Source organism: Narcine bancroftii, chromosome 3 (genome assembly GCF_036971445.1).
Source record: "Narcine bancroftii isolate sNarBan1 chromosome 3, sNarBan1.hap1, whole genome shotgun sequence".
NCBI classification, from domain to species: Eukaryota; Metazoa; Chordata; class Chondrichthyes; order Torpediniformes; family Narcinidae; genus Narcine; species Narcine bancroftii.
In genome coordinates, this window is record NC_091471.1 from 331,004,950 (window position 1) to 331,031,721 (window position 26,772).

Genomic DNA, 26,772 nt, shown 5'->3' on the forward strand with positions numbered 1-26,772 from the left:
TCACCGGCTGCGGCCACGGTTGGAGCAGGTTCTCATGTTGATGTCTGAGAGCAGCTGAGGCCAATCTCGCTGGTGCCAACTGCAGGGACAGACAGGTCCGGGGGTCCATGTCCCACCGGCACCAGCCCAGGGGGACAACACTCAGTCAATGACTCGCCATCGGCCTCCCGGAACCTTCTGGGACAGGAGTGGTGGCAGTGAGGGGGGATTGGGTCTGTCTTCGGGCACTTTGTTCCCTCGTGATCCTGCCTTAGAGAGAGACGTCACTGCCCCTGGACCTCGTCGCCCCATCGTGGGCAGGGGATGTGAGTGGTGCAGCTGAGGGAGGGGTTCCCTGGTCCTCCCCTACATCTCTACCAACCCCCTACTCTCACCTCCATCCCCCACCCATCCTGACCCACCCTGCCCTACACCCCCCACCTTACCTATACCCCCCACCCACACAAACCCCATGGCCCACCCTCCCCTACACCCCCAACCTGCCCCACCCCACCGGACCCTTCCTCCCCCCCCACCCCCAGGGCAGCTACTGACCTGGGTGGGACACAGCAGAATCGGCCGGAGCCCAGCACCTCTCTTCTGCCCCAACCCCTGTTCTACCCACGTCCTCTCCTGTTAGAGAGTTAATATAATTTAAATTTGTTCTATAAATATTCTATATATAAGTTATTTTTGCTCACGTTCCTAGCGATGTGTAAATCGGCTCCGTCTCATTTTTAAAATATATGTGGAAGGAGTGAATGAAATCAAGTCTCTGTTACTGTCCGGGATGTCTCCGTCACCAGAGGGGGATTACAGACGCAAGGAGGGATATAGGGGCTGGTGGATTACAGACACAGGGAGGGGATATAGGGATCAGAGGAGGATTACAGTCACGGGGAAGGGTATCGGGACCAGAGGGGGTGTTGGGGACTGGAGGGGCTTACAGAGACAACGAGGAGTGTTGGGGACCGGAAGGGGGTGGGTGGTTACAGAGGCAGGGAAGGGTGTTGGGGGACCTACCAGAGAGTGTTACAGAGAACAGGGAGGGGTGTAGGGGGACTGGAGTGGTTACAGAGACATGGTGGGGTGCAGGTGACTGGAGAGGGTTACAGAGACAGGAAGGTGTGTATAGGACCAGAGGGGGTTACAGAGACAGGGAGGGGTGTAGGAGACCGGAGGGGGTTTACAGAGACAGGGAAGGATGTAGGGGTCCACAGGCTGAGTAGCTGCGGTGTCAGAAGGGGTGTCCCAGACTCCAATCACTGCTGGATGGATGTCCCCCCTTCCTGTGGTCAAAGACTTCAATGTGGTGCTGTCTCCCACCACAGGTGTGTGTGAGGACTGGGGTCTGTTTCATTGCCCCACTGGGCAGGCTTAAGAGAGCCCGCCCTTGTTTGAAGCTTTGGGCCACCTTTGGATCTGTAATTGCCATTTTTCAACATGACTGCACAGAAAAAGGCCCCATTCAACCTTTCTAGTCTATGCCGATCCATTTTCATGCCTCATCCCACCAACCTGCACCAGCCCTCCGTACCCCTCCCATTCATGTACCTGTCCAAATTCCTCTTGAATGTTAAAATTGAGCCCACATTCAGCTCGTTCCACACTTCCATTCTCAGTGTGAAGTTCCCCCTTTCACTCTTAACCCCTGTCTTCTGGTTTGCAACTCACCGACCCTTGGCGGAAAAAGCCGTCTATCCCCCTTATAATTTTAAACAACTCGATCAAATCTCCCCTCATTCTTCTTCACTCCAGGGAATGAAGTCTTAACCTGCTTAACCTTTCCCTGGAACTTAGTCCCTGAAGTCCAGGCAACATCCTAGTAAATCTTCTTTGCATTCTTTCTATCTTATGGATACCTTTCCTGTAGTTAGGTGACCAAAACTGCACACTATTCTCCAAATTTGGCCTCACAAATATCTTATACAACATGTGAACTTATCCCCATAACATTTCAACTCAATGTGCCAAAAGCTCTCTTTACAACACTATCTTCTTGTGAGGCCACTTTCAGGGAATTATGTCTCTGTATTCTCAGATCCTTCAGTTCTCCTGCACTCCTCAGTGCCTGACCATTTACCATGTATGTTCTTTCTTGGTTTGTCCTTCCAAGATGCAACACCTTCCCCTTGTCTGCATTAAATTCTATCGGCCATTTTTCATCCCATTTTTCCAGCTGGTCCAGATCCCTCTGCAACCTTTGAAAACCTTCCTCACTGTCCACAACACCTCCAATCTTAGTGACATCTGCAAACACTGATTCAATTCACTCGTTCCACACTCCCACCACTCTCTGTGAGAAGTTCTCCCTGAACATTCCCCCTTAACCCATGTCCTCTGGTTTGTATCTCACCAACCCTCTGTAGAAAAAAACCAACCTTCATATACTATGTCTATCCCCTTCATAATTTTAAACATCCGATCAAATCTCCCAATGTAAGTCAAAAATAAAACAGTGAGAGACATCACCCAAACCTTGGGATGTCCAAAATCAACAGTTTGGAACATCATTATGAAGAAAGGGAGGAGTCACGTGATGGAACAGTGGCCGGTCGGGAACTCCAGCCCTCTCCAGAAAAGTAAAAAAAAGATAGAGAAAAAACAAAGGCACAAACACAAAAACCAAAATAAAGTGAAAATAAAGGTGTGGAGAAAATGGCAGCGAAAAAAGAAAAGCCAAAAGCAACGGGAAGAAGAGAAGAAGAAAGGACGTCGGAAGAAGAAGGTGAAGGCCTTACCTGTCCGAGGAGGCCTGCCGCAGAGAGAGAAGCCCGTTCCCTAAGGTCAGTTGAAGCCCCGAACTCGGACTACAAAAATGGCTCACGGAGCCAAACAAAAGTGCGCAATCGGGCATGCGCGATCAGTCGCGCATGCGCGATGTGCAAGACAAAAATAACACTGACGGGAGGGGGGGACCAGCTGAGGAGTCGATCTCCACAGCTGAAATTGACAGCCACAACAAAGCAGCAAGAGGAAAACACATAAAATAACGAGAGCAAGAAAGAAGAGAGTAAAAAGAAATCAAAGAAATAACAGATGACCAACCCAGAGGAAGAAGACCAGCATCAAGACACTTCTAGTAAAAATAAGAAGACCAAAAATACCCAACAAAATAAAACAAACAAACCAACAAGAAAACCAGAAGAGACAGAGATAAAGGACACAGATCCTTGAATGGACTCAGAAGAAGAAGAGGAAGAACGCAGAGAAATGGAAGATGAAGGGAAGGGCAAGACAATGGATATATTTTTTTAAAGAATATATGGAATCAGTAAAAGAATGGCAATCTCAAGAATTCAGTGAAATAAAAAGAAGAGTAAAAAGTACAGAAGAAAAAATGAATAGATTAGAGATGATCATGTCAGATATAGGAAAAAGAGTGGACAAGGTGGAAGAACGAGAAACAGCCGTAGAAATGGAAGTAGAGGACTTAAAAGAGAAATTAGAAGAATCTGATAAAAAAGTTAAAGAGACACAAGAGCTGTTAGCTCAGAAGATAGATATAACGGAAAATTACAATAGAAGAAACAATATAAAGATAGTGGGCCTTAAGGAAGATGAAGAAGGCAAGAATATGAGAGAATTTAAAAAGAATGGATCCCCAGGGTCCTAGGAATGCCAGAATTACAGGAAGAAATGGAAATAGGAAGGGCACACAGAACATTAGCCCGTAAACCACAACCACAACAAAAACCAAGATCCATTCTAGTAAAATTCTTAAGATATACAACAAGAGAAAATATATTGGAGAAAGCAATGAGGAAAATAAGAGAAGACAAAAAACCACTGGAATACAAAGGTCAAAAAATTTTTTAGTATCCAGATACAAGTTTTGAACTCCTGAAGAAGAGGAAGGAGTTTAATGCAGCAAAAAACGATCCTATGGAAAAAAGGATATAAATTTATGCTAAAGTATCCAGCAGTACTTAAAATAGTTATTCCAGGGCAGCAAAACAGACTATTCTTGGATCCGGAGGAAGCAAGAAAATTTGCAGAACAACTACAAATCAGACAGAGGAAGATATGTAACGAGAACAAAAATGACCACAAACTATATGTATGTGTGTATGTAGGTATATATGTATATATACTGTCTGCCTGTCCCGCATCGGACTTGTCAGCCACAAACGAGCCTGCAGCTGACGTGGACTTTTTACCCCCTCCATAAATCTTCGTCCGCGAAGCCAAGCCAAAGATATATGTATATGTATGTGTGTATGTGTGGAGCGCTCACACCCCTAACGTCGAGGTACTCGAGATGGCAGAGGTCGACAGCATCGAGTCCACGCTGCTGAAGATCCAGCTGCGCTGGATGGGTCACGTCTCCAGAATGGAGGACCATCGCCTTCCCAAGATCGTATTATATGGCGAGCTCTCCACTGGCCACCGTGACAGAGGTGCACCAAAGAAAAGGTACAAGGACTGCCTAAAGAAATCTCTTGGTGCCTGCCACATTGACCACCGCCAGTGGGCTGATAACGCCTCAAACCGTGCATCTTGGCGCCTCACAGTTTGGCGGGCAGCAGCCTCCTTTGAAGAAGACCGCAGAGCCCACCTCACTGACAAAAGGCAAAGGAGGAAAAACCCAACACCCAACCCCAACCAACCAATTTTCCCTTGCAACCGCTGCAATCGTGTCTGCCTGTCCCGCATCGGACTGGTCAGCCACAAACGAGCCTGCAGCTGACGTGGACTTTTTACCCCCTCCATAAATCTTCGTCCGCGAAGCCAAGCCAAAGAAAGAAGAAGATGTGTATATATAAAAAATAGAATATAGGTAAGAACTAAGAAGGGAAAGAAAGGGAAGAAAGGAAGTATGGGGGGAATTAAGAGAGTGACCTTTGTTGTATATGAAAATTTAAATCTTTTCGGGGGAGGGCTGGGTGGGGAAGAGTTACGGTCACTGTGAAATCAGTGGACGCTTGCGAGTGAATTCGCAAATCCAAATAGAGAGGGGAGATGTGGTTGCCCAACAAGGGACAAAGGGCAACTCAGGAAGGGGAGGGGATAGTGGGGGTTAAGGGGAGGAGGTTTAGATAGAAGGAGAATAAGGGAAATGTTTGATGTTTTAGAATTGTTGTCTTATAAAGTGTTCAAAACAAGAAAGCAGAAATGTATAAGAAGGAAAGGTGATGATGAGGAAACGGAAAGGAAAGATCAACAAAGTATGAAATGGCTATGTTGAACTATATGACTTTAAATATTAATGGAATACATAACTAAATCAAAAGGAAGAAACTGCTAAATTTACTGAAAAAAGAAAAAATTGATATAGCATTCATGCAAGAAAATACACTTAACTGAAGTGGAGCACAAGAAATTAAAGAGAGATTGGATAGGACATGTAACAGCAGCGTCATATAATTCAAAAGCTAGAGGAGTAGCTATATTAATCAGTAAAAATGTACCAATCAAAATAGAAGAAGGAATAATAGATCCAGCAGGGAGATGTGTATTGATAAGATGTCAGATATATTCAGAGTTTTGGAATTTACTCAATGTATATTCATCTAACGAAGAAGATCAAAAATTTATGCAAGATATTTTTTTGAAGATAGCAGACACACAAGGGAACATACTAATAGGAGGGGATTTCAACCTTAATTTGGATTCAAACATGGATAAAACTGGGAAAAAAAATTAACAGAAAGAACAAAGTAACCAAATTTATAATTAAATCGATGCAACAAATGCAACTTTTGGATATATGGAGGAAACAACACCCAAAGAAAAAGGAATATTCATATTATTTGGGTAGACATAAAACATACTCAAGAATAGACCTATTCCTGTTATCAGCTCGTATGCAGAAAGAGTAAGAAAAACAGAATATAAAGCTAGAATATTATCGGACCACTCACCCCTGATATTGACAATAGAGTTAGAGGACATCCCTCCAAGAATGTATAGATGGAGATTAAATTCCATGCTACTTAAAAGGCAGGATTTTAGAGAATTAATTGAAAGACAAATTAAAATGTACTTTGAAATAAATACAGAATCAGTGAAAGATGTTTATACTATGGGACGCAATTAAAGCGTTCATCAGGGGGCAAATAATAAGTTATGTAACCAAGATGAAGAAGGACAACAATCAGGAAACCGAGCAGTTGGAAAGGGAAATAGCAAATATAGAAAAAGAATTAGCAATGAAGGAAGATACAACTAAAAGAAGAGAATTGGCAGATAAAAAATAAAATATGAAACACTACAAACATATAAGGTGGAGAAGAACATAATGAAGACAAAACAGAAATATTATGAACTAGGAGAAAAAACGCACAAAATTCTAGCGTGGCAGCTTAAGACAGAACAAGCTAAGGAAAAAAGACAAACAAATCATATATAATCCAATGGAGATTAATGAAAACTTCAGAGAATTCTACGAACAATTATACCAAACTGAAAACTAAGGGAAAGAAGACAAAATAGATGAATTTCTAACTAAAATTGAACTGCTAAAATTACAAACGGAGGAACAAAATAAATTAACAGAACCATTTGAAATAGTAGAAATACAAGAGATAATAAAAAAACTACTGAATAATAAAGCACCAGGAGAGGATGGATTCCCAATAGAATTCTATAAAACGTTTAAAGATTTATGAATTCCTCCCCTTCTGGAAGTAATCAACCAGACTGATAAAACACAAAGCTTACCAGATTCATGCAAAACAGCAATAATTACAGTAATACCAAAGGGAAAGATCCACTCGCACCAGCGTCATATAGACCAATATCTTTACTTAACACAGATTATAAGATAATAGCTAAACTATTGGCAAACAGATTAGCCGACTATGTACCAAAAATAGTAAATCTAGACCAAACTCGATTTATTAAAAAAAAACGAACACAGACAATATTTGTAAATTTATTAACTTAATTCATGCAGTAGAAGGAAATAAAGCTCCAATTGTAGCAGTTGCTTTAGACGCAGAGAAGGCCTTTGACAGAGTAGAATGGAATTATTTATTCAAAGTACTACAAAAATTCAGCTTACCAGAGAAATATATTAATTAGATTAAAGCATTATATAAGGGGCCATTGGCGAAAGTGACAGTAAATGGATATATATCAAAACAATTTAACTTAAGCAGATCAACAAGGCAGGGATGCCCACTATCGCCCTTATTGTTCATGTTAGCCATAGAACCACTAGCAGAACTGATAAGAACAGAAAATAAAATAAAAGGGATAAAAATAAAAGACAAGGAATTATAAAATCAGTTTATTTGCAGATGACTTTGTTTGAGGAGAAAACTCTCGTAAACTTCTACAGGAGGTCTGTGGAGAGCATTCTGGCCGGTTGCATCACTGCCTGGTATAGAGGTGCCAACTCTCAGGACAGGAATAAACTCCAGACTGCGACATCACAGGCACCAGACTTCACTCCATCGAGGACATCGACATGAAGCGGGGTCTTAAAATAGCAAAGACCCCCCACCACATAGGCCATGCCCTCTTCACTCTACTACCATGGGGGAAAAGGTACAGGAGCCTGAAGATGACTACTCAGTGGCATGATGGTAGTGATCAGCCATGATCTGTAAAATGGCGGTGCTGGCTCCAGCTCCTATTGTCTATTGTCCTGAATGGACAGTGAACCACAGACTGCCTTACTTTTCATGCACTGTTATTTAAATTTTTTTTAGTAATAAGATCGTAAGATGGTTATAATATAAATGCTTCCACTATGAAGCTGCTGCACAACACCGAATTTCAGGAATTGTTCATGACAATAAATCCTGGTTCTGAGAGTGACAAGATAGGTGTGGATGTGTCAATGACCACTGTCTGCAGGAGAGCAGGAAACAGAAATACAGAGGCTTCACGGACAAATGGAAAGCACAAGAAAGCATGGCCAGATTAGTTAGTGTCTGGAAAGGTCTGGTGGATGGATGAGACCAAGGTTAGCCTGTACCACAGTGATGGCAAGAATAAGACATTAATGAGGCCAAATTTGGAATATTGTGAAATTTGGAGAATTTTGTGCACTTCTGGGCCCCCAACTACAGGAAAGAAATCAGTAAGATTGAAAGAGTACAGAGAAGATTTACCAGGATGTTGCCTGGACTTCATGAACTGAGTTGCAGTGAAAAGTTAAACAGAAAAGTTAAACAGATTTGGACTTTATTCCCTGGAGCATAGAAGAATGAGGGGAGATTTGAGAGGGGTATTTACAAGATTATGAAGGGTACAGATAGAGTGGATGTTTTCCTAGACTGGGGGAAATAAAATGAAGGGGTCATGGTTTTAAGCTGAAGGGGTAAGTTCTTCACTCAAGCCGCTTTCAGGTGCACGGATGCAGATAATGCGCTAGCAGACACGGCTGGAGGAGTGCAGCTGGGACGTTCAGGGGGCCGCGGAGAAGACGCCTTTCTGTCATCTGAACATGCCAGCTGAAGGAGAGCTGCGTCCAGGCGAACGCCAGCTCCTGTGGACGTAGTCCCACTGCTTTCAGGTGCAATGGGGGATTCTCTGAGCCGGAGATCATACCTACAATAGCTCCTGTGGACGTAGTCCCACTGCTTTCAGGTGCAATGGGGGATTCTCTGAGCCGGAGATCATACCTACAAGAGGAGGTTTAGGTCAGTGCTCCTCCTGGCTGGATTCTCTGCTTTCTGGACAGCCACATTGGGGTAGAATGGGTGGCTTTACAGTTGGGTATTCTGGCCACCTGAAAGCGGCTTCAGAGAGCGGTGATCGAGCTGCCGTCTGATGTGGTGAGCGCAGGCTCGATCGTGTGTTTTAAGAGTGGATTGGGTGGGCGAGGCCCGGAGTGGGACCAGGGAAGTCAGTGGGACCAGAGGATGCGGAACCAGCTGCCAACTCGTGTGCAACAGATCCACGGGATGACATCACTGCGGGGCATGGAGAGGACGGGATGACGTCGCTGCGGGGAACAGATTGACGTTAGTGCGGATAGGACGGGAGGACGTCCCTCGGGTACAACGGGCAGACGTCCTGCCGCGCTCGGGGAGAAGGGGCAGACGCCAGAACGGGGTGACATCAGTGCGGATGACAGATCGGGCGGGCCCACGTCAGTGTGGGGCACGGCGAGACGGACAGCTGACGTCAGTGCGGGGCACGTCTCGGGCGGGATGACGTCCTGCGGGGCAGAGCCGGACGGACGGGGTGACGTCAGTGCGGGGCAGGTCTCGGGCGGACTGACGTCCTGCGGGGCAGAGCCCAGACGGACGGCGGACGTCGGTGCAGTATGGCCCGGGCGCGCTAACATTTTGCGGAGCAGAGCCCGGACGGACGGGCAGATGCCAGTGCGGGACTCGTCACCGGCGGAATGATGTCCTGCGGGGCAGATCGCAGACGGACGGCTGACGTCAGTGCGGGGCACCGGTGCGGGGCGGCCGCAGCTTCCGGCTCGGCTCGGAAGTGAGGCGGACGGGCGGGCGCCCGGGCGGGCTGCTTGTTGTGAGGGGGCCGCCGCCGCCATGACCATCCTGCCCAAACCGCCGGCGGAGCGGCCGGACGAGGCGGAACGCGACGCCGCCGACCACCCGCGGCCCCACGGCCACCGGGCACGCAGCTCGCCGCCGCGCTGGCCCTACCCGGCGGCCGGGCCGGCGGGGCCGGGCGCGGGGGGCGGAGGCCGGGCCTCCCCTCAGGCTGCCCCCCGGGCCCGGGCCTCGCCGCCGCCCCCCGCGCCCGGCTCCGCCGCCCCGGCCTCGCACTGGCTGCAAGCCAGCGACGGGCCTCCGGCTGCGGGCCCCGGGGCCTCGGGTCCCGGCGCCCCCGGACCCGGACTCAGCAAACGCCGCCACCGGGCCTCCCCGCACCGCGGCGGCCGCAAGACACACCGACCCAGCCTCCTGCACCACCTGCACCACCGGCACCCGCACCCGGCAGCGGCGGCGGGGGGTGGCCCGGCGGGGGGCGAGCCCGGCCCGGGGGGCAGCGGTGGCGGCGGGGGCTGCGGTGGGGCGGCGGCAGGCGGGGTAGGGGCGGCCGGGCCGGGTAGTGGCGCCGCCGGCAGCCCCGGGCCCCAGGAGCAAGGGGCCGGCTACAACAGCGAGGACGAGTACGAGACGGCGGGCAGGGAGCAGCTGCAGGACCCGGCGCAGGTGGAGCAGGTGGGGCCGGGCCCGGGGGTGGGGGGGGGCTGGGGGGAGGTGCGTGGGGGTGGGGGGGGGTTGGGGAAGGTGCCTGGCCGTGGGGGAGGGGCTTGGGGGAGTGGGAAAGGGGCCTGGCTGGGGGAGAGGCTGAGCTGGTCAGGAGGACTGAGAAAGAGGGGGTGAGGTGAAGGGGAAGTGGCATATATGGGCAGAGAGGGGGTGTTGGTTGGGAGAGGAGTGTGGGGGGAGTAGGGGAGGGAGAGGGACAGACAGGGAGAATGGGGAAGGGGTTGGACAGAGGTTGAATATTAGGAGGGGGACAGGGAGGATGGGAGAGGGAGCGAACAGGGAGAATGTGTGGAGGGAGAGGAGTCGGACAGAGGGAGAACAGGGAAGGGAGAGGGGCGGACAGGGAGATTGGTTGAGCGAAAGGGGGGAAGAGAGAATGGGGTCGGGGGCGAACAGGGGGAGGGGGCGAACAGTGAATGGAGGGTGAAAGGTGGGGGGGGAGAGAGGGCTGTACCAAGAGCTTATATGGAGAGAGTTTTCTGGGGACATGGGTGAGGTAGGGGTGTTGCGGCTGTGGGAACAAGGAAGTGGTGGTTTAACAGGGTGTATGTCCATGCTGTGGGACATGAGTGGGGAGGAATTTAATGCACGTAATAAATGGGTGATAGTAGACACATAACTGCTGGTGTATAGCTTGAATTGTAGCAACCATAGGAAGTAAATATATTTTACTGATGTGTCAGGCCTGAGCCTCCGTTCAGGTTCACTCACTCAGTAGTTTTCATGGTGAGGTAGTGAATTGGGATTAGATGATGGCTCTGTGGGAAAACAGAGACTGGAGGCCTTTGACTAGTGTAGGTGTGCCTCAGGGATCGGTGGAGGGACCATTGGTTGTGTTGTCTTGGATGATCATGTGGTGTAATTGAATCAGCAAGTTAGCGGATGAGGGATGATTGGAGGTTGTTGTCATCTGGGATTGATTAAATGAGAGGGAATCTTTCAAGTTTGCAGGTGTGTCTATGAGTTGGGGAGGTTGGGAGGTGGATAAGGTTTCAAGCTTGCAGCGGGATCTGGAAAATTAGCTGAAAATGGCGATGGAATGGAAGGTAGTTGGTATTTGAATTTTGAAGGTACTAGGTCGGATGGAAGAGTTCGGTAATGGTAGGCATTGAGGAGTGCGGTACTAGGATCTGGAAGGAATTCCTTGGAAGTGACATCACAGGTGGATAGGGTCGTAAAGAGAGATTTTGGCATATTGGCCTTCATAATCAAAGTATTGAGTTCAGGTTCTGCGATGTTATGGTAAGTGTATAAGACATTGATGAGGCCAAATTTGGAGAATTGTGTGCAGTTTTGGTCACTGAATTACAGGAAAGATATCAATAAGATTGAAAAGGGGCAGAGAAGATTTACTAGGATGTTGCCTGGACTTCAGGAACTGAGTTACAGGAAAGGTTAAACAGGTTCAGACTTTCCACTGAGGATCAATGAGACTTGGGTTAAGGATGAAAGGGGAAAGGTTTATGGCCTCAGCCCTTCCTCGAGGCCATCAAGGACAGGCCCTAGGTGATGTATCTTTACCCCCTATAGATGCTGCAAGATTGCTGAGTGCCCCAGCGTTTATAGTGCTTTGATGGCAATCACGGCGTCTGCAGACTCTTTTTACCCCTGGAGTATAGAAGAACGAGGGGAAATTTGATAGAGGTATTTAAAATTATGAGGGTAGAGACAGAGTAGAAACCACACAGAAATGCTGAAGGAACTCAGCTGGTCTTGCAAGAGGTAAGGATACATTATCGATGTTTTGGGTTTCAGCCCTTCTTCAAGGTTTGAGTAAAAAGCAGGCAGGCCTCTAATAGTGGGGGAGAGAAAGGGGGAAGAATGGGAGAGAGAGGAGACCAGACCAACAAAAGGTGTTCACTGGATGTGATAAGAGGAGAGTTGAGAATTGATTTGGGGCTCCATGAAAGGAGACAAATGGAGAAAGGATCTGACAGCTAGGAGAAAAAAAAGGGGGTGAACTGCCAGACTGAGACCACCCACACATCAGAGGAACACACCTTGTCTTCTGTCTGGGCACCCTCCAACTGGACGACATTAACACTGGCTTCCCAGCTTGTTAGACCTCACCCCACCTTCTTCATCCCTGTTTATCTAATGACCGACTCCTGCTCTTGTGAGGGGGTTGTCAGATGGGATGGAGGGTGGGTGGGAGTGACTCCTGGGTGGGTGAAGGGAGGGGGAATGGGCCAGTCCTCCTACCCCCACTGACTGGTTTACCCCCACCCTCTCACCCCCCCAACCCGCTTTCTGCCCCCACTGATGGTGAGTGTGTCTATAGCAGGAGCACTGGTTTGAGAAGGCTCTGAGCGAGAAGAAGGGCTTTGTCATCAAGCGGATGAAGGAAGATGGCGCCTGCCTGTTCCGAGCCGTCGGTGAGTGTGTGGCAAGGGCATCGCCCTGGGGACATCCCCTCCTCACTGACGGGTTGGGTTCTTTCCCACACTCCTATCCGTACTCTTTCCCCCTCCCCCCCCCCCCCCATCCGTCCACTTCCACCTTCCCCCATCCATCAACTTGCTCTTCCCTGTCTGATGTCTTCTTCCCCCTTCCCCTGTACGCCCACTCACCCTCCCACCGTCCGTCGCCGCCTCCCTTGCCCCGTCCGTCTGACCCCCCCGCTTCTCCCATCTGTCGGCCCCCTCCTTTCCCCCTCCCCCAGTCTGTCCGCTCCCCCACCTTCCCCCTTACCTGGGGTGGGCTCCTACCCCTGTCCCCCTTGCCATTGGTGGGGAGACCAGAACTAGGAGACATTGCCTCAAGATCCAGGGGAGTAGATTTGGGATGGAGATGAGATCTGCTTTTCCCAGAAAGTGAGGAATCTGTGGAATTTCCTGCCCATTGAAGCAGTGGAGGCAACCTCTTTAAATATATTTAAGGCAAGATGGATAGATTTTTACATAGGGGAATTAAGGAATATGGGGAAAACAGGCCCTTGGGCCCCTCTCGTCTGTGCCAATTTTTTTTTTGCCTAGACCCACTGACTTGCAACCATTCTATATCCCTCCATAACCCCTCCCATCCATGTAGCTGTCCACATTATTCTTAAATGTTAAATTGATCCCGCATTCACCAGCTCAGCTCGTTCCACACTCCCACCACTCTCTGTGTGAAAATGCCACCTCCCCCTAAACTTTTCCACTTTCACCCTTAACCCATGTCCTCTGGTTCGTATCTCACCGACCCCGGTGGGAAAAGCCAACCTACATTTACTTTCAGGGAATTATGTATCTATATTCCTGGATCTCTCTGTTCTACCGCACTCCTCAGTGCCCGACCTTTTACCGTGTGCGTCCTTTCTTGGTTTGTCTTTCCAAAATGCAACACCTCAACCTTGTCTGCATTAAAATACCATCGGCCATTTTTCTAGCTGGTCCAGATCCCTCTGCAAGCTTTGAAAACCTTCCTCGCCGTCCACACCACCTACAAACTTAGTGTCATCTGCTAACTTGCTGATCTAATTTACCACATGATCATCCAGATCACTGACAGACGACAAACAATGAGGGTCCCAGCACTGATCCCTGAGGCACACCACTAGTCACAGGGCTCCAGTCTAAGAAGCAATCATCCACCACTACTCTCTTGCATCTCCCAGCTAATGTTGAATCCAGCTATGCTTGTTTTGGCTCTGACTCAACATTCTGCAGAAAGCTGCCATCTCAGGAGTTATTGGTGAGATATTCCTCACCTGAGAACGGCTGCAGCAACCCGATAAGGTTATCAGCAGACCAGGGAAGTGTCCCTCCCTTCATCAGTAACTCTGGCTTGGGCGCCCGCACTCTGCTGTGTTAGTTCTAATGACCTGAGTCACAGCTGATGTGGAGCGCGAGAGCAGGATGGTCATGTGTGCACACGCGCGCAGACACATACCCATAAGCACACACACACAGAGGCACACGGAGAGAGACGCACATGGTGAGACATGCGCACAGACACACACCCACACAGAGACACTCAGGAACCCTCGCGCCCAGACGCTTCCACACCCTGACACTCTGTGCCCAGACACCAACGCTCAGACACTGACACAGACAGACACACTCATGCATGCGATAAGGGAGATGCAATGGATGCTGTGCACAGTAAAGCTTCTGGTATCCAGCACCTCTGGGGATGGTTAGATGCCAGATAAGTGCATTTTCCAGTTGCTTGAGAATTATAATGCCTGACTAATACATCTGCATTAAGAATAAACAGTTTAATAGACAAAAATACTCTACTGTCCTTACACTGAACAAACTTCACTTGCATCAATATATAAACCTTAAAGCATTTTACTTTATTTTCAGTCACATTCTGTGAAAAATTTTAACAGGTTCCTCCCCTTCCACAGAGACGCCCAAAAGATGAACAACAACATTATAGATAATTAACTCCCCACTCCCCACAAGTTGACAGATAATCTTGACCGGGGCGATTTTAACCAAGCAGGGAGAACACACTATAAGAGAGTCTCTTCATCCCGGGTGATGCCTTTGCTGTTTCACACAACATTATTTAAACAGCTGCTATGACCAAAGCCTGACCAAGGCACTCCACTGGCTGGATATTAGCTCCCATCTTCACCAAAGGTTTACGTGATACTTCAGAGAACGTTTACTTTTACAGTTTCAAACTTGAGTATTTTTTTACCCATTGTATTATTTTTTTGTTGGTTATTTGAATTCTGTTTGGGTTTTCAGAAGGCCTTTGACAAGGGGCTGCACATGAGGCTACTGGCCAAGAGCGCATAGTGTAACAGGAAACAGTAGTGAGGGGAGAGCATTGGCTGATTGGCAAGAAGCAAAGAGTCGGAATACAGGAATCGTATTCGGATTGGTTGGCGGTCACTAGTGATGTTCCTCAGGGGTCAGTGTTGGCCCTTCTATTTATGTTGTATATTAATAATTTAAATTATGGAATGAACAGCTTTGTGGCCAAGTCTGCAGACAATATGAAGGGGCAGGTTATGTCAAGGAAACGCAGAGGCTGCAGAAGGACTTTGATCAGGACAACGGGCAGAGAAGTGCCAAATGAAATACATTGTCAGAAAGTTTACGGTCGTGCCCTTTGGTCGAAAAAATAAACAGGCAGTTTTCTAAATGGGGAGAAAATTGAAAATCCCCAGATACAAAGGGACCTGGGAGTCCTCGTGCAGGACGGCCAGAGGTAAAGTTGCAGGTGGAGTTGGGGGTGAAGAAGGCAAACGCGATGCTGCCATTCATTTCAAGAGGAATCAAATACTAGAGCAGGGATGTGATGTTGAGGCTTTATAAGGCCCTGGTGAGACCTCACGTGGAATATTGTGAGCAGGTTTGGGATCCCCGTTATAGAAAGGATGTTCTGACATTGGAGAGGTTCAGAGGAGGTTCACTCCAGTAATGAAAGGGTTATCATGTGAGGAGCGTTTGACTGCTCTTGGCCAGTACTCGTTGGAATTTACTGACCCATTCTTCCACCTCTTCATCCAGGTCATTTATAAAAAAATCAAAAAGAGCAGGGGTCCCAGAAAAGATCTCTATGGAGCTCCACTAGTCAGCGACCTCCAGGCTGAATACTTTCCTTCCACTACTACTCTCTGCTTTCTGCCTGCGAGTCATTTTTTTTATCCACACAGCTGTTTCCACGGATCCTGTGCCTCATGACTTTCTGGATGAGACTCTTGTGGAGGGACCTTGTCAAATGCCTTCCTAAATCCATGTCAACCACATCTACCACCCGACCCTCATCAATTTCTTTTGTCATCTCCTCAAAAGACGCAATTAGGGCCGTGAGGCACGACCTTCCCTTCAAAAAGCCAAGCTGACTCTCCAAAAGGTCATAGATCCTGTCCTTAAGAATCCTCTCCAACAATTTACACACCACTGATGTAAGACTCAGGGTTACGGCAGTCAATATTACAGTCAGCCCGACAGTCAGACTAACAGTCAGTGCTACGGACAGTCAGCCTTACAGTCAGAGAGAGAGAGAAGCAAAAGAGAGTCCTCTCCCCCTCCCCCCCTTCAGAATCACCGTGTCCATAGATTTACCTCGGGCCCAGATTTTAAACTAATCCTTTAATGGGGTATTTAAAATCTGCACAAAGCCATCTGTAGTTAGACCGGACGGTTGGACCCCATGGGGCAGTGCTGTGTCTCTACTCCCCGCTCCCCCTGGGTCTGCCACAACATACCTGGGTGGATATAAACCATAGAACAATACAGCAGAGAAACAGGCCTTTCAGCCCTCTGTACCCCTCTCGTGCACCTGTCCAAAGTCCTCTTAAATGTTAAAATTCAACAGTTCTGGGTTCCCATGGGAAGGGTGTGTTGGCATTGTGGTGGTCTGGGGTGCAGGTTTGGAGGGAAATGGGTGGAGAAGGGGAAGGGAGGGAAGGTGATTTCCCCAGCACCGGGACCTTTCACCCTGTCTCTCACCTGCCTGTCTTTCAGCTGACCAGGTGTACGGTGACCAGGATATGCACGATGTGGTGAGGAAGCATTGCATGGACTACCTGGTGAGTGGACGTTCCCCCTCCCTCGCCCATCGCCCCTGCCCCACCTCCCCTCACTCTCTTCCCCTCCCCACGCAGGTGAAGAATGCAGACTACTTCTCCAACTACGTGACCGAGGACTTCACCACCTACATCAACCGTAAACGCATCAGCAGCTGCCACGGTAACCACATCGAGATGCAGGCCATGGCGGAGATGTACAACCGGCCGGTGGAGGTGTACCAGTACAGTGCAGCAGGCCAGGACAATCTGGGTACGGGGCAACTCTCCATCCGCCTGTGGTGACTGTGCCTGCGGAAGGCCTGCAGCCTCCTTTCTCCCCGCCTCATCCATGTCCCAGGATCACCCCTCTCCTTCCCCCATCCCTACAGGGCTCCCCTCTCCTTCCCCCATCCCTACAGGGCTCCCCTCGGCAGCCCTCTCCCTGCCTCATCCATGTCTCAGTGACCCCTAGTCTCCCCACAGCTCTCCTCTCCCCAGGGGTCTCCCGTTCCCTCATCCATGTCCCAGTGTTCCCCAGCCTCCTGTCGGCTCTCCTCTCCCCAGGGTCTGTCTCCTTATCCATGTCCCAGTGCCCCCCAGCTCTCCTCTCCCCAGATCCCCCCCAGGGTCTCTCGACCCCTTATCCATGTCCCAGCCTCCTGTTGGCATCCCTCTCCCTGTCTCATCCATGTCCCAGTGCCCCCCATTGTCTCCTGTCTGCTCTAATCGACCCCCATCCATCCATCCGCTGGTAACCTGTCCCCTTGCCCCTCTTCAAACCTTTCTGTCCCCCTTCCCCTCCCCCTCCCATCTGTCCATTACACCTCATCCCCCACCCCCCCAACCCTCGTGCTGAAGCCCACTCTCTCCAAATTTCCATTTCCCCACCTCTCCACCCACTGTCCCTGTGGTTCTCGTGACCTCTCCCTATCCCCCTGGTCTGTCCATCCCCCTCATGGCTTCTCCACCCCTTTATCCCATGACCCCTTCTCCTCCCTCCCTCCAGTCTGTCTTCCCCCATCATACCACGGTCAAGCCTTCTCTCCCCACCCCCTCACACAGCCCACTCCCTCCAGGGTTCTCTTCCCTCACCCCCCATAGCGTCCATTCAGCTTCCGTGACTGAGCGGGCAGGGGGTGGGGCTCGTCAAGCGTTGGGAGGGCCCGTGGCGGCGCACAGAGGGACTTGACAGCCTCGTGTCCTCCGGCAGAGCCCATCAACACCTTCCATGGCATCCACCAGACGGAGGATGAGCCGATCCGGGTCAGTTACCACCGCAACATCCACTACAACTCCGTGGTGAACCCCAACAAGGCCACCATTGGCGTGGGGCTGGGTCTCCCTGCCTTCAAACCTGGGGTGAGTTTGTTGTCTCTGCTTGTGGTTGGGCGGGGGTGCAAAGGGAGGCCTGGTCGCCCCATCACAGGCGGCACCTGGTCTCCAGACAGGGCAGGAGGGTTACACGAGAAACAGGAACAGGAGTCGGCCACCCGGCCCGTCGAGCCTGCTCCGCTGTTCATTGAGATTTCGGCTGATCTGATGATTATCTCCACTGACCTGCCTCCCTCTTCCCCACATCCCGTAATTCCCTGATGAGGCAAAAATCAATCCAACCTCGCTTTAAATATATTTACTGAGGTCGCCTCCACTGCTTCAGTGGCCAGCAAATTCCACAGATTCACCACCATCTGGGAAAAGAAGTTCCTCCTGGGGGAAAGACCGATTCCAGTGAACGGTCGGGCACTGAGGAGTGTGGTGGAACAGAGGGATCTGGGAATACAGAGACATAATTCCCTGTAAGTAGCTACACAGGTGGACAGGGTTGTAAAGAGAACTTTTGGCATATTGGCCTTCATAAGTCAAAGTATTGAGTACAGGAGTTGGGATGTTATGGTAAAGTTGTATAAGATGTTGGTGAGGCCAAATTTGGAGAATTGCATGCAGTTTTGGTCACCGAACTATAGGAAAGATATCAGTAAGATAGAAAGAGGGCAGGGAAGATTTACTCGGGTGTTGCCTGGACTTCAGGAACTGAGTTACAGGGAAAAGTTGAACAGGTTTAGACTTTATTCCCTGGAGCGTAGACAAATGAGGGGAGATTTGATTAAGGTGTTTAAAATTATGAGGGTTGGTGAGATACAAACCAATGGACATGGGTAAAGGATGAAAGGGGGAACGTCTTCACACAGAGAGTGGTGGGAGTGTGGAACGAGCTGAGGTGGTGAATACGGGCTCAATTTTAATATTTAAGAATTTGGACAGGCACATGGACGGGAGGAGAATGGACTGGGTGCAGGTCAGTGGGACGCGGCAGAATAATGGATTGGCACAGACTAGAAGGGCCGAACGACCTGTTTCTGTGCTGTAATGTTCTCTCTCCACCTTCCCTCTATCTAGCTGATCCAATATTGAGTGTATTTAACTGAGATTTCCCCACCCCCACACCCCCCTCCCCCATCGTCCACATTCTGGCCCTGAGACCCTCGGAGGGAGAGGGGGTAACGTCCGTGACACATGCACTCACTCCAGGACCCCGTCAGTCCGCAGACCAGTCGCTGATGAAGAACGCCATCAAGACGTCGGAGGAGTCGTGGATTGAGCAGCAGATGTTAGAGGACAAGAAGCGGGCAACGGACTGGGAAGCGACAAACGAGGCCATCGAGGAGCAGGTGGCTCGCGAGTCATACCTGCAGTGGCTGCGGGACCAGGAGAAGCAGGCCCGGCAGGTGATGTATTGTGGCGCTGGCTGGGGGGGTTGCGGTGTTACCGGTCCGTGGGGAGGCGCTGCAGTGTTATTGCTCTGTGGGGAGGGGATCACGGGGTTACCGGTCAGATGAGAGGGGTCGCCAAATTACCAATCGGTGGGGAGGGGTCGCAGTGTTACTGATTGGTGGGAGAGGGGTCACGGTGTTACTGATCCATGGGGAGAAGGTCACAGGGTTACCAACACTCAGTGAGGTGAGGGGGACTGGGGTGAGCTGTGGAGGAGTAGCCGGGAAAGGGGAATGAGAGGAGCCGTGGGGAAGGGACTGGAGGAGCCATGAGGAGGGGTTGATGAAATCGGTGCAACCAGTGGATGCCGGCTGACCCACTTGCCTGTTCCTCCTGCAGCCCCGGAAAGCCTCGGCCACATGCAGCTCGGCCACAGCGGCTGCCAGCAGCGTCCCTGAGGAGTGGAGCGGCCGATCTCCCCGGCAGAAGAGCACCGCCTCGTCACCAGAACACCTTGACCCGCAGGTGGATGGTGGTGGCAAGCCCCCGTCACCCGGCTCCGCCATGGCCCTGGCCCTTGGCAAGCCCCCCTCGCCATGCGCTCCAGGTTAGTGTGAGCTTTTACCCCCCCCTCCCCCTGGGGTACCATCTCCTCCTTTCCCCTCCCCCTGGGATCCCATCCCTTCCCTTCCCCTGCGGACCTATCCCCTGCATTCTCCCCTACCCCCGGAGTCCCATCCCCTCCGTTTTGCTCCCCTCCCCCCCTCTCGGCCACCCCCTCCCACCTCGGTTGCCCTCGCCCCCACGGCTGACTCCCCCCCCCCCTCGGCCGGCCCCCCCCCTCGGCCGCCCCCCCCTCCCCCTCGGCCGCCCCCCTCCCCCTCGGCCGCCTCCCTCCCCCTCGGCCGCCCCCCTCCCCCTCGGCCGCCCCCCTCCCCCTCGGCCGCCCCCCTCCCCCTCGGCCGCCCCCCTCCCCCTCGGCCGCCCCCCCTCCCCCTCGGCCGCCCCCCTCCCCCTCGGCCGCCCCCCTCCCCCTCGGCCGCCCCCCCTCCCCCTCGGCCGCCCCCCTCCCCCTCGGCCGCCCCCCTCCCCCTCGGCCGCCCCCCTCCCCCCTCGGCCGCCCCCCTCCCCCTCGGCCGCCCCCTCCCCCCTCGGCCGCCCCCCTCCCCCCTCGGCCGCCCCCCTCCCCCTCGGCCGCCCCCCCTCCCCCCTCGGCCGCCCCCCTCCCCCCTCGGCCGCCCCCCTCGGCCGCCCCCTCCCCCCTCGGCCGCCCCCCCTCCCCCTCGGCCGCCCCCCTCCCCCTCGGCCGCCCCCCTCCCCCTCGGCCGCCCCCCTCCCCCTCGGCCGCCCCCCTCCCCCTCGGCCGCCCCCCTCGGCCGCCCCCCTCCCCCTCGGCCGCCCCCCCCCCTCGGCCGCCGCCCCCCTCCCCCTCGGCCGCCGCCCCCCTCCCCCTCGGCCGCCGCCCCCCTCCCCCCTCGGCCGCCGCCCCCCTCCCCCTCGGCCGCCGCCCCCCTCCCCCTCGGCCGCCGCCCCCCTCCCCCTCGGCCGCCGCCCCCCTCCCCCTCGGCCCGCCGCCCCCCCTCCCCCTCGGCCGCCGCCCCCCTCCCCCTCGGCCGCCGCCCCCCCTCCCCCTCGGCCGCCGCCCCCCTCCCCCTCGGCCGCCGCCCCCCTCCCCCTCGGCCGCCGCCCCCCTCCCCCTCGGCCGCCGCCCCCCTCCCCCTCGGCCGCCGCCCCCCCTCCCCCGGCCACCGCCCCCCTCCCCCTCGGCCACCGCCCCCCTCCCCCTCGGCCACCGCCCCCCTCCCCCTCGGCCACCGCCCCCCTGCCCCTCGGCCACCGCCCCCCTCCCGTCGCCCATCCCTTCCTCGTCGCCCCCCTCTTCCCGTCGTCCCCTCACCCCCTATGGTGTGTACCCTATAGGAACGAGCAGACAGGTTTCGTCAAGTGGAGAGCATGTCCCCTCCTCAGCGCTTTCCTTGTGCCCCACACTGGATTGTCGGGCTATAATGCAGCAGATGTCGCCCACGGCCTTTGGTGAGTTAAATGGGAGTGAGTGTCATGTCTCTCTTGGATCCCATCCCCTCCCCACAGCCTTACATCAGTGAGAGGGATAGGGGACGGTCGGGTTGGGTATTGGTAAGGGGGACGTGCCGGGCTATAGGTGAGGGGGACGGTCCGGGGGATCGGTGAGGGGGACGGGCCGGGGGATCGGTGAGGGGTACGGGCTGGGGATCGGTGAGGTGGACGGGCCGGGGGATCGGTGAGGTGGACGGGCCGGGGGATCGGTGAGGTGGACGGGCCGGGAATCGGTGAGGTGGACGGGCCGGGGGTCGGTGAGGTGGACGGGCCGGGGGATCGGTGAGGTGGACGGGCCGGGGGGATCGGTTAGTGAGACGGACAGGTTTAACCACACTCTCCCCACATAGGCCTGGCGGACTGGGAAGATGACGAGATCTTGGCCTCGGTTCTGGCCGTTTCTCAGCAGGAGTACCTGGACAGCATGAAGAAAGGCCGGGAGCCTCGCAGAGAATCCTCGCCAGACCACAGCTGATGGACTGCCTTATTTCCCCTTCCTCAACCCACTGCTTGCCCTCCCTCCCTCCCTTCCTCCCCTCTCTCCTTCCCCCTCTTTCCTTCAGATCTAGGCACACGAGAGACTTACTTTTATCGGCTAGATGCATGTACAGAGACTCAGCGGATGACGTTTCACCCAACGTAATACTGATCTTCAATCTTTGACAATACCACCTTGTGTTCTTGGTGTTCATGTGTGAGAGCGGCTGGGGAACGCGAGTGGTCCGACTCCAGGAGAGGCAGGGACCGCAGCGGAATACCTCCCCTCCCAACCTTCTACTCTGCGACAGGGAATCTTGTCTGTTGCGGCGGACCAGACCAGCTTCTGCACTGCCTCCCACCCTCCTCGACCCCAGAATTCAGTGTTGGGCCATTCGAGGGGTGCAGAGATGGAAGCGTGTTGAGGGAGAAGAGATTGGGGCCAGTGTGGGGATCTGTGAAGAGGTGGTGATGTGGAATACTGAGGACAGTGAACATTGTCCAGGGGGTCATGTGTGAGGGCTACCAGTGGAAGTGATGAACACGGGCTGAAACATTTAAGAGGAATTTGGACGGGAACATGGATGGGAGGGGTATGGAGGGCGACGGGCTGGGTGCAGGTCAGTGGGACTGGGCAGAATAGTGGTCCGGCACAAATTTGAAGGGCCAAAGGGACTGTTTGTGCAGGAATGTTCTACAGTTCTATCACTTGGAATGCAGGCTTATGTTGGCAGTATGCCATTCATCAAACCGAACGTCTGAGAGCCCCGGGTGTTGCTCCGTGAGATGTACAGTGCTCTCCAGAGTGTTTGGGACAAAGATGCAGTTTTTATCTTTATCTGCCCATGTGCTGCACAAATTTAAATTTATAATCAAACAATTCTTATGTGCAGATTTTATTTGTAGATTTTGGTTTGACCATATGGAAATTACAGTACTTTTTTGACCTTGACCCCTCATTTCAGGGCACCGTAATATTTGGGATGTGGCAGTGGGGGTTTGTCTGTTAAAGTGGTCGTGTTCCGTACTTCATTCCAGAGACCGTGTGAAGCCTGTGATTCGTGGACATCACCAGGTGCTGAGTATCTTCTCTGGTGAGGCCCTGCAAGGCCCCCGCTGCAGCCATCTTCAGGGGGCTGGTCCCTTACCGTTTTCTCTTCAGCTTACGGAAGACATGTTCAACTGGATTTAGATCGGGTGACTGGCTTGGCCATTCCAGAATTGTCCAGTTTTTAGCTTTGGTAAATCTCCTTTGTTGCTTCAGCAGGATGTTTGGGGACCTTTGTCTTGCTGCAGGATGAAGCGCCGTCCGGTGAGTTTGGAGGTATTTGCTCTAACTTGAGCAGACGTTTCTATACACCTCATTTTGCTATTTTCCATCATCAGTGAAGATAACTGCGCCAGTCAGTACCTGTGGCAGCCGGACATACCCAGGGCGCACACCCCCACCTCCACGTTTCACAGACAAGGATAACTGTGCCAGTCAGTCTCTGTTGCAGCCGGACATGCCCAGGACCAACACCCCCACCACCAAATTTCATAGATGAGGTGATATGCTTTAGGTCTTGGTCAGTTCCTTTACACCTCCACGCTTTGCTCTTGCCATCACTCTGATACAGGTTCATCTTGATCTCATCTCTCCTCCAGACCTTTTTCCAGAATTTTCCCGGCTTGTTGAAACATTTCTTGGCAGAAATGATACCAGCCGCCAGACTGGTGGTTGGTATCTTGCAGGGCAGCCTATGTGTTTCTGCTCCTGGTCTCCTGTGGACAGCGGTCATCGACGCATCCACTCCTGCCTCCTGAAGAGCGTTTCTGATCTGTCGGGCGGGTGTTGGGGAATTTGTCTTCATTATGATGAGAATTCTGTTGTCAGCAGTGGAGTCTTTCTTGGTCGACCAGTCCCTTGGCGATGACTGAGCTCACCAGTATGCTCTTTCTTCATAATGATGTTCCAAACTGTTGATTTTGGACATGCTAAAGTTTGGGTGATGTCTCTCACTGTTTTATTCTTGTTTTACAGCCTTAAATTGGCTTCTTTGATGATCATTAGCACTGGTCCTCAAGTTGAAAAATGGCAAGTACGGATCCAAAGGTGATCCAAAGCTTCGAACCAGGCAGGGCTCTTTTCTCCCTGCCCCAATGAGGCAGACCCGAGTTCTCCCACACACCAGTGAAGCCAAAAGTCCCAAACAGGGCGACGATGTACAAAAAGTGCTGTCATTTCTACATGTGGAGAAATAAACTGGAATCTGCACTTTGATCAGGAGAATCCATTTGATTACAAATTTAAAACGGGCACACTGTTAAATAAAGGGAAAACATCTTTATCCCAAGTATTATGGAGGCACTGAGGGAGCCATTCAGCCCATTGAGTCTGGCCTGCCATTCTAATCCTAAGCTGATCCATCCTCCCACTCTGCCCCCACTTCCCAGCCTTCTTCCCAGATGCCCTGGCTAATCAAGAACCGATCAGTCTCTGCCTTAAATGCACCCAATGATCCCGTGGCAACAAATTCCACAGATTCACCGCCCTCTGGCTGAAGAAAATCCTCCACATCTGTTCCCTTCAATCCTGAAGTCATGCCCTCTTGTCCTGGACACTCCCACCGTGGGGGAAACAATCTTTCCATATCAATTCTGTCCATGCCTTTCAATGTTCAAAATGTTTCAATGAGACTCCCCTCATTCTCCTAAATTCCATCGAGTTCAGTCCAAAAGCCGTCAAATGCTCCTCACACGGTAACCCTTTCATTACCTCTGGACCCTCTCCACTTCAGAACATCCTTTCTCCAACAAGGAGCCCAAACTGCTTATAACACTCCACGAGGCCTAGGTGTGATGGTGCATGGATCACAATATGGTAAGTTTGCAGGTGCGACAGTTCAGATGGGATGTTGGCCTTCATCACAGGAGTTGATCCAGCCCTCCTGTGGCATCACATTCCACAGTCTCTCCACCCTCTAGCTGAAGAAATTGTTCAAAGCAGATCCCCTTCAATCCATTGGGTTGGTCAGTTTGTAGATGACAGTGCAGTCAGGGAATGCTCTCCGAGATGGCAGCACGGTGGGGGTGGGGGCGGGAAGAAGGGGTTTAACTGGGACCAAATGTGGGGTGCTGCACTTTGGGAGGTGAAACCAGGCCAGGATTCGCAGGTGAATGGGACAGCCCCGGGGTATCGTCTCATTTAGAAAATTGATGTTTGTCATTCCCAATGGTAGCAGAGTCAAGAGGGCAGGGCCTGGGTGGTGGGGAGGTCTTTGAAGATAGAGGCGGCTTTTTTAAGACTGCCTCATGTTGTCAATGGAGTGAAGTCTGGTGCTCATGATGTTGCAGGCCAAGTTCACATCCCTCTGGGGTTTATTCCTGTCCTGAGAGTTGGTGCCTCCGTACCAGACAGTGATGCAACGGGCCAGAATGCTTTCCACCGTACACCTGTAGAAATTTACAAGAGTTTTTGGTGACATACCAAGTCTCAAACTCCTCATGAAGTACAGCAGCTGTCGAGCCTTCTTTGTGATTGCATCATTGTGGGTGGCTCCAGGACAGACCTTGGGAGATGTTGGCCCCAAGGAACTTGAAGTTCTTGATCCTTTCCACGACTGAGCCCTCAATTAGAACTGGTCCTAATTGAGAGTTACCAACTCTCAGGACAAGAATAAACTCCAGAGAATTGTTAACTCTGCTTGCAACATCATAGGCACCAGACTTCATCGATATGAGGTGGAGTCTTAAAAAAACAAGCCTCTGTCCTCAAAGACTCCCACCACCCCAGGCCAGGTCGTCTTCACTCTGTTCCCATCGGGAAAAAGTTACAGGAGCCTGAAGATGAGCATTCAGTGGCACAAGGACAGCTTCTTCCCCTCTGCCATCAGATTCCTGAATGATCAATGTATTAGACACTGCCTCACTTTCTCCAAGGAAAACTGATGCTGAAGAAACTCAGCAGGTAAAATATTGTCCTTCATGTAGCAAAGGTAAAGATACATCACCAATGTGTCTGGCTTGAGGCCTTCATCAGGGGACAAGCAAAATGTTGGCAGGCGCCCGAACCTCAATTTCTCTACTTTTGCACTAAATGTATGTTTTAAAGTAATTTATAGCAATGTTTATACTTGTAAAAGATCATGAAACACGGCAGCCCAGGACCGGCCCTTTGAACCCTCAATGTTGTGCTGACCCATGTATTCCTTAAAAAAAAACTAATCCCTCCTGTCCCTTAACCCTTTATTTTTCTTCCATCCACATGTCTGTCTCAGAGTCTCTTAAATGTTCCCAATGTTCCAGCCTCCATCACCAACCCTGTCAAGGCATTCCAGGCCCCCACAACTGTGTGTGTAAAAAAAAAAAAACAAAAAAAAAAAAACACCCCAAAACTTCCCTCCTTTCACTTTGTACAGACATCCTCTGATGTTTACTGATCCCGCCCTGGGAAACAGGCGCTGGCCATCCACCCTGCCTCTGCCTCTCAGAATCTCGTCGACCTCTATAAAGTCTCCTCTCATCCTTCTATGTTCCAAAAAGAAAAGTTCCATCTTTGCTAACCTTGCCTCATGAGACATTTCCCAATCCAGACAACATCCTGGTCAATCTCTGCCCCCCCCCCCCCCCCCAGACCTTCCACATCCTTCCTGTAATGAGGTGACTAGAACAAAACACAATCCTCCAAGTGGGGTCTCACTAGAGATTTGTAGAGTTACAACATGCCCTCTCAACTCCTAAACTCAATCCCCCCGACTAAATGAAGCCCAGCGTCCCGTAGTCCTTAACTATCCTATGAACCTGTCCAGCGACCAAGGTCTCTCTGTTCATCCACACGGTTAAGTATCCAACCATCAACCCTGTACTTAGCCTTCTGGTTAGTCCTTCCAAAATGTATGACCTCATTCTGATCCAGATTAAACTCCATCTGCTACTTTTCTAACT

The 26,772-nt window shown here is 51.7% G+C and overlaps 1 protein-coding gene and 1 pseudogene across 4 annotated transcripts; both read left to right on the top strand.

Annotated features, from left to right (window-relative positions):
- Positions 1-7,528, top strand: part of LOC138756885 (plexin-A1-like) — an 11,890-nt pseudogene extending 4,362 nt beyond the window's left edge.
- A 1,634-nt stretch (positions 7,529-9,162) lies between these two features.
- otud5a (OTU deubiquitinase 5a) lies at positions 9,163-24,109 on the top strand. 4 transcript variants are annotated; one of them, XM_069929272.1, is made up of 9 exons: positions 9,163-10,073; positions 12,406-12,499; positions 16,538-16,602; positions 16,678-16,852; positions 17,792-17,940; positions 19,122-19,307; positions 19,693-19,900; positions 21,214-21,327; positions 21,720-24,109. In XM_069929272.1, the coding sequence occupies exons 1-9, from the start codon at positions 9,435-9,437 to the stop codon at positions 21,842-21,844; spliced, it is 1,755 nt and encodes a 584-aa protein (XP_069785373.1). In that variant the 5' UTR covers positions 9,163-9,434; the 3' UTR covers positions 21,845-24,109. The 4 variants fall into 4 exon arrangements, with proteins under 4 accessions (XP_069785373.1, XP_069785375.1, XP_069785374.1 ...); XM_069929274.1 differs by having other exon boundaries at positions 9,981-10,064; XM_069929273.1 differs by having other exon boundaries at positions 9,991-10,073; positions 12,409-12,499.
- The last annotated feature ends 2,663 nt before the right edge of the window (positions 24,110-26,772 follow it).

Bases quoted from the DNA above. Each gene is read 5' to 3' on its own strand.
- otud5a (XM_069929272.1), top strand. From the start codon at position 9,435: ATGACCATCCTGCCCAAACCGCCGGCGGAGCGGCCGGACGAGGCGGAA. The intron at 10,074-12,405 runs GTGGGGCCGGGC...GTGTGTCTATAG, and splicing joins ACCCGGCGCAGGTGGAGCAG to CAGGAGCACTGGTTTGAGAA. The intron at 12,500-16,537 runs GTGAGTGTGTGG...CCTGTCTTTCAG, and splicing joins CTGCCTGTTCCGAGCCGTCG to CTGACCAGGTGTACGGTGAC.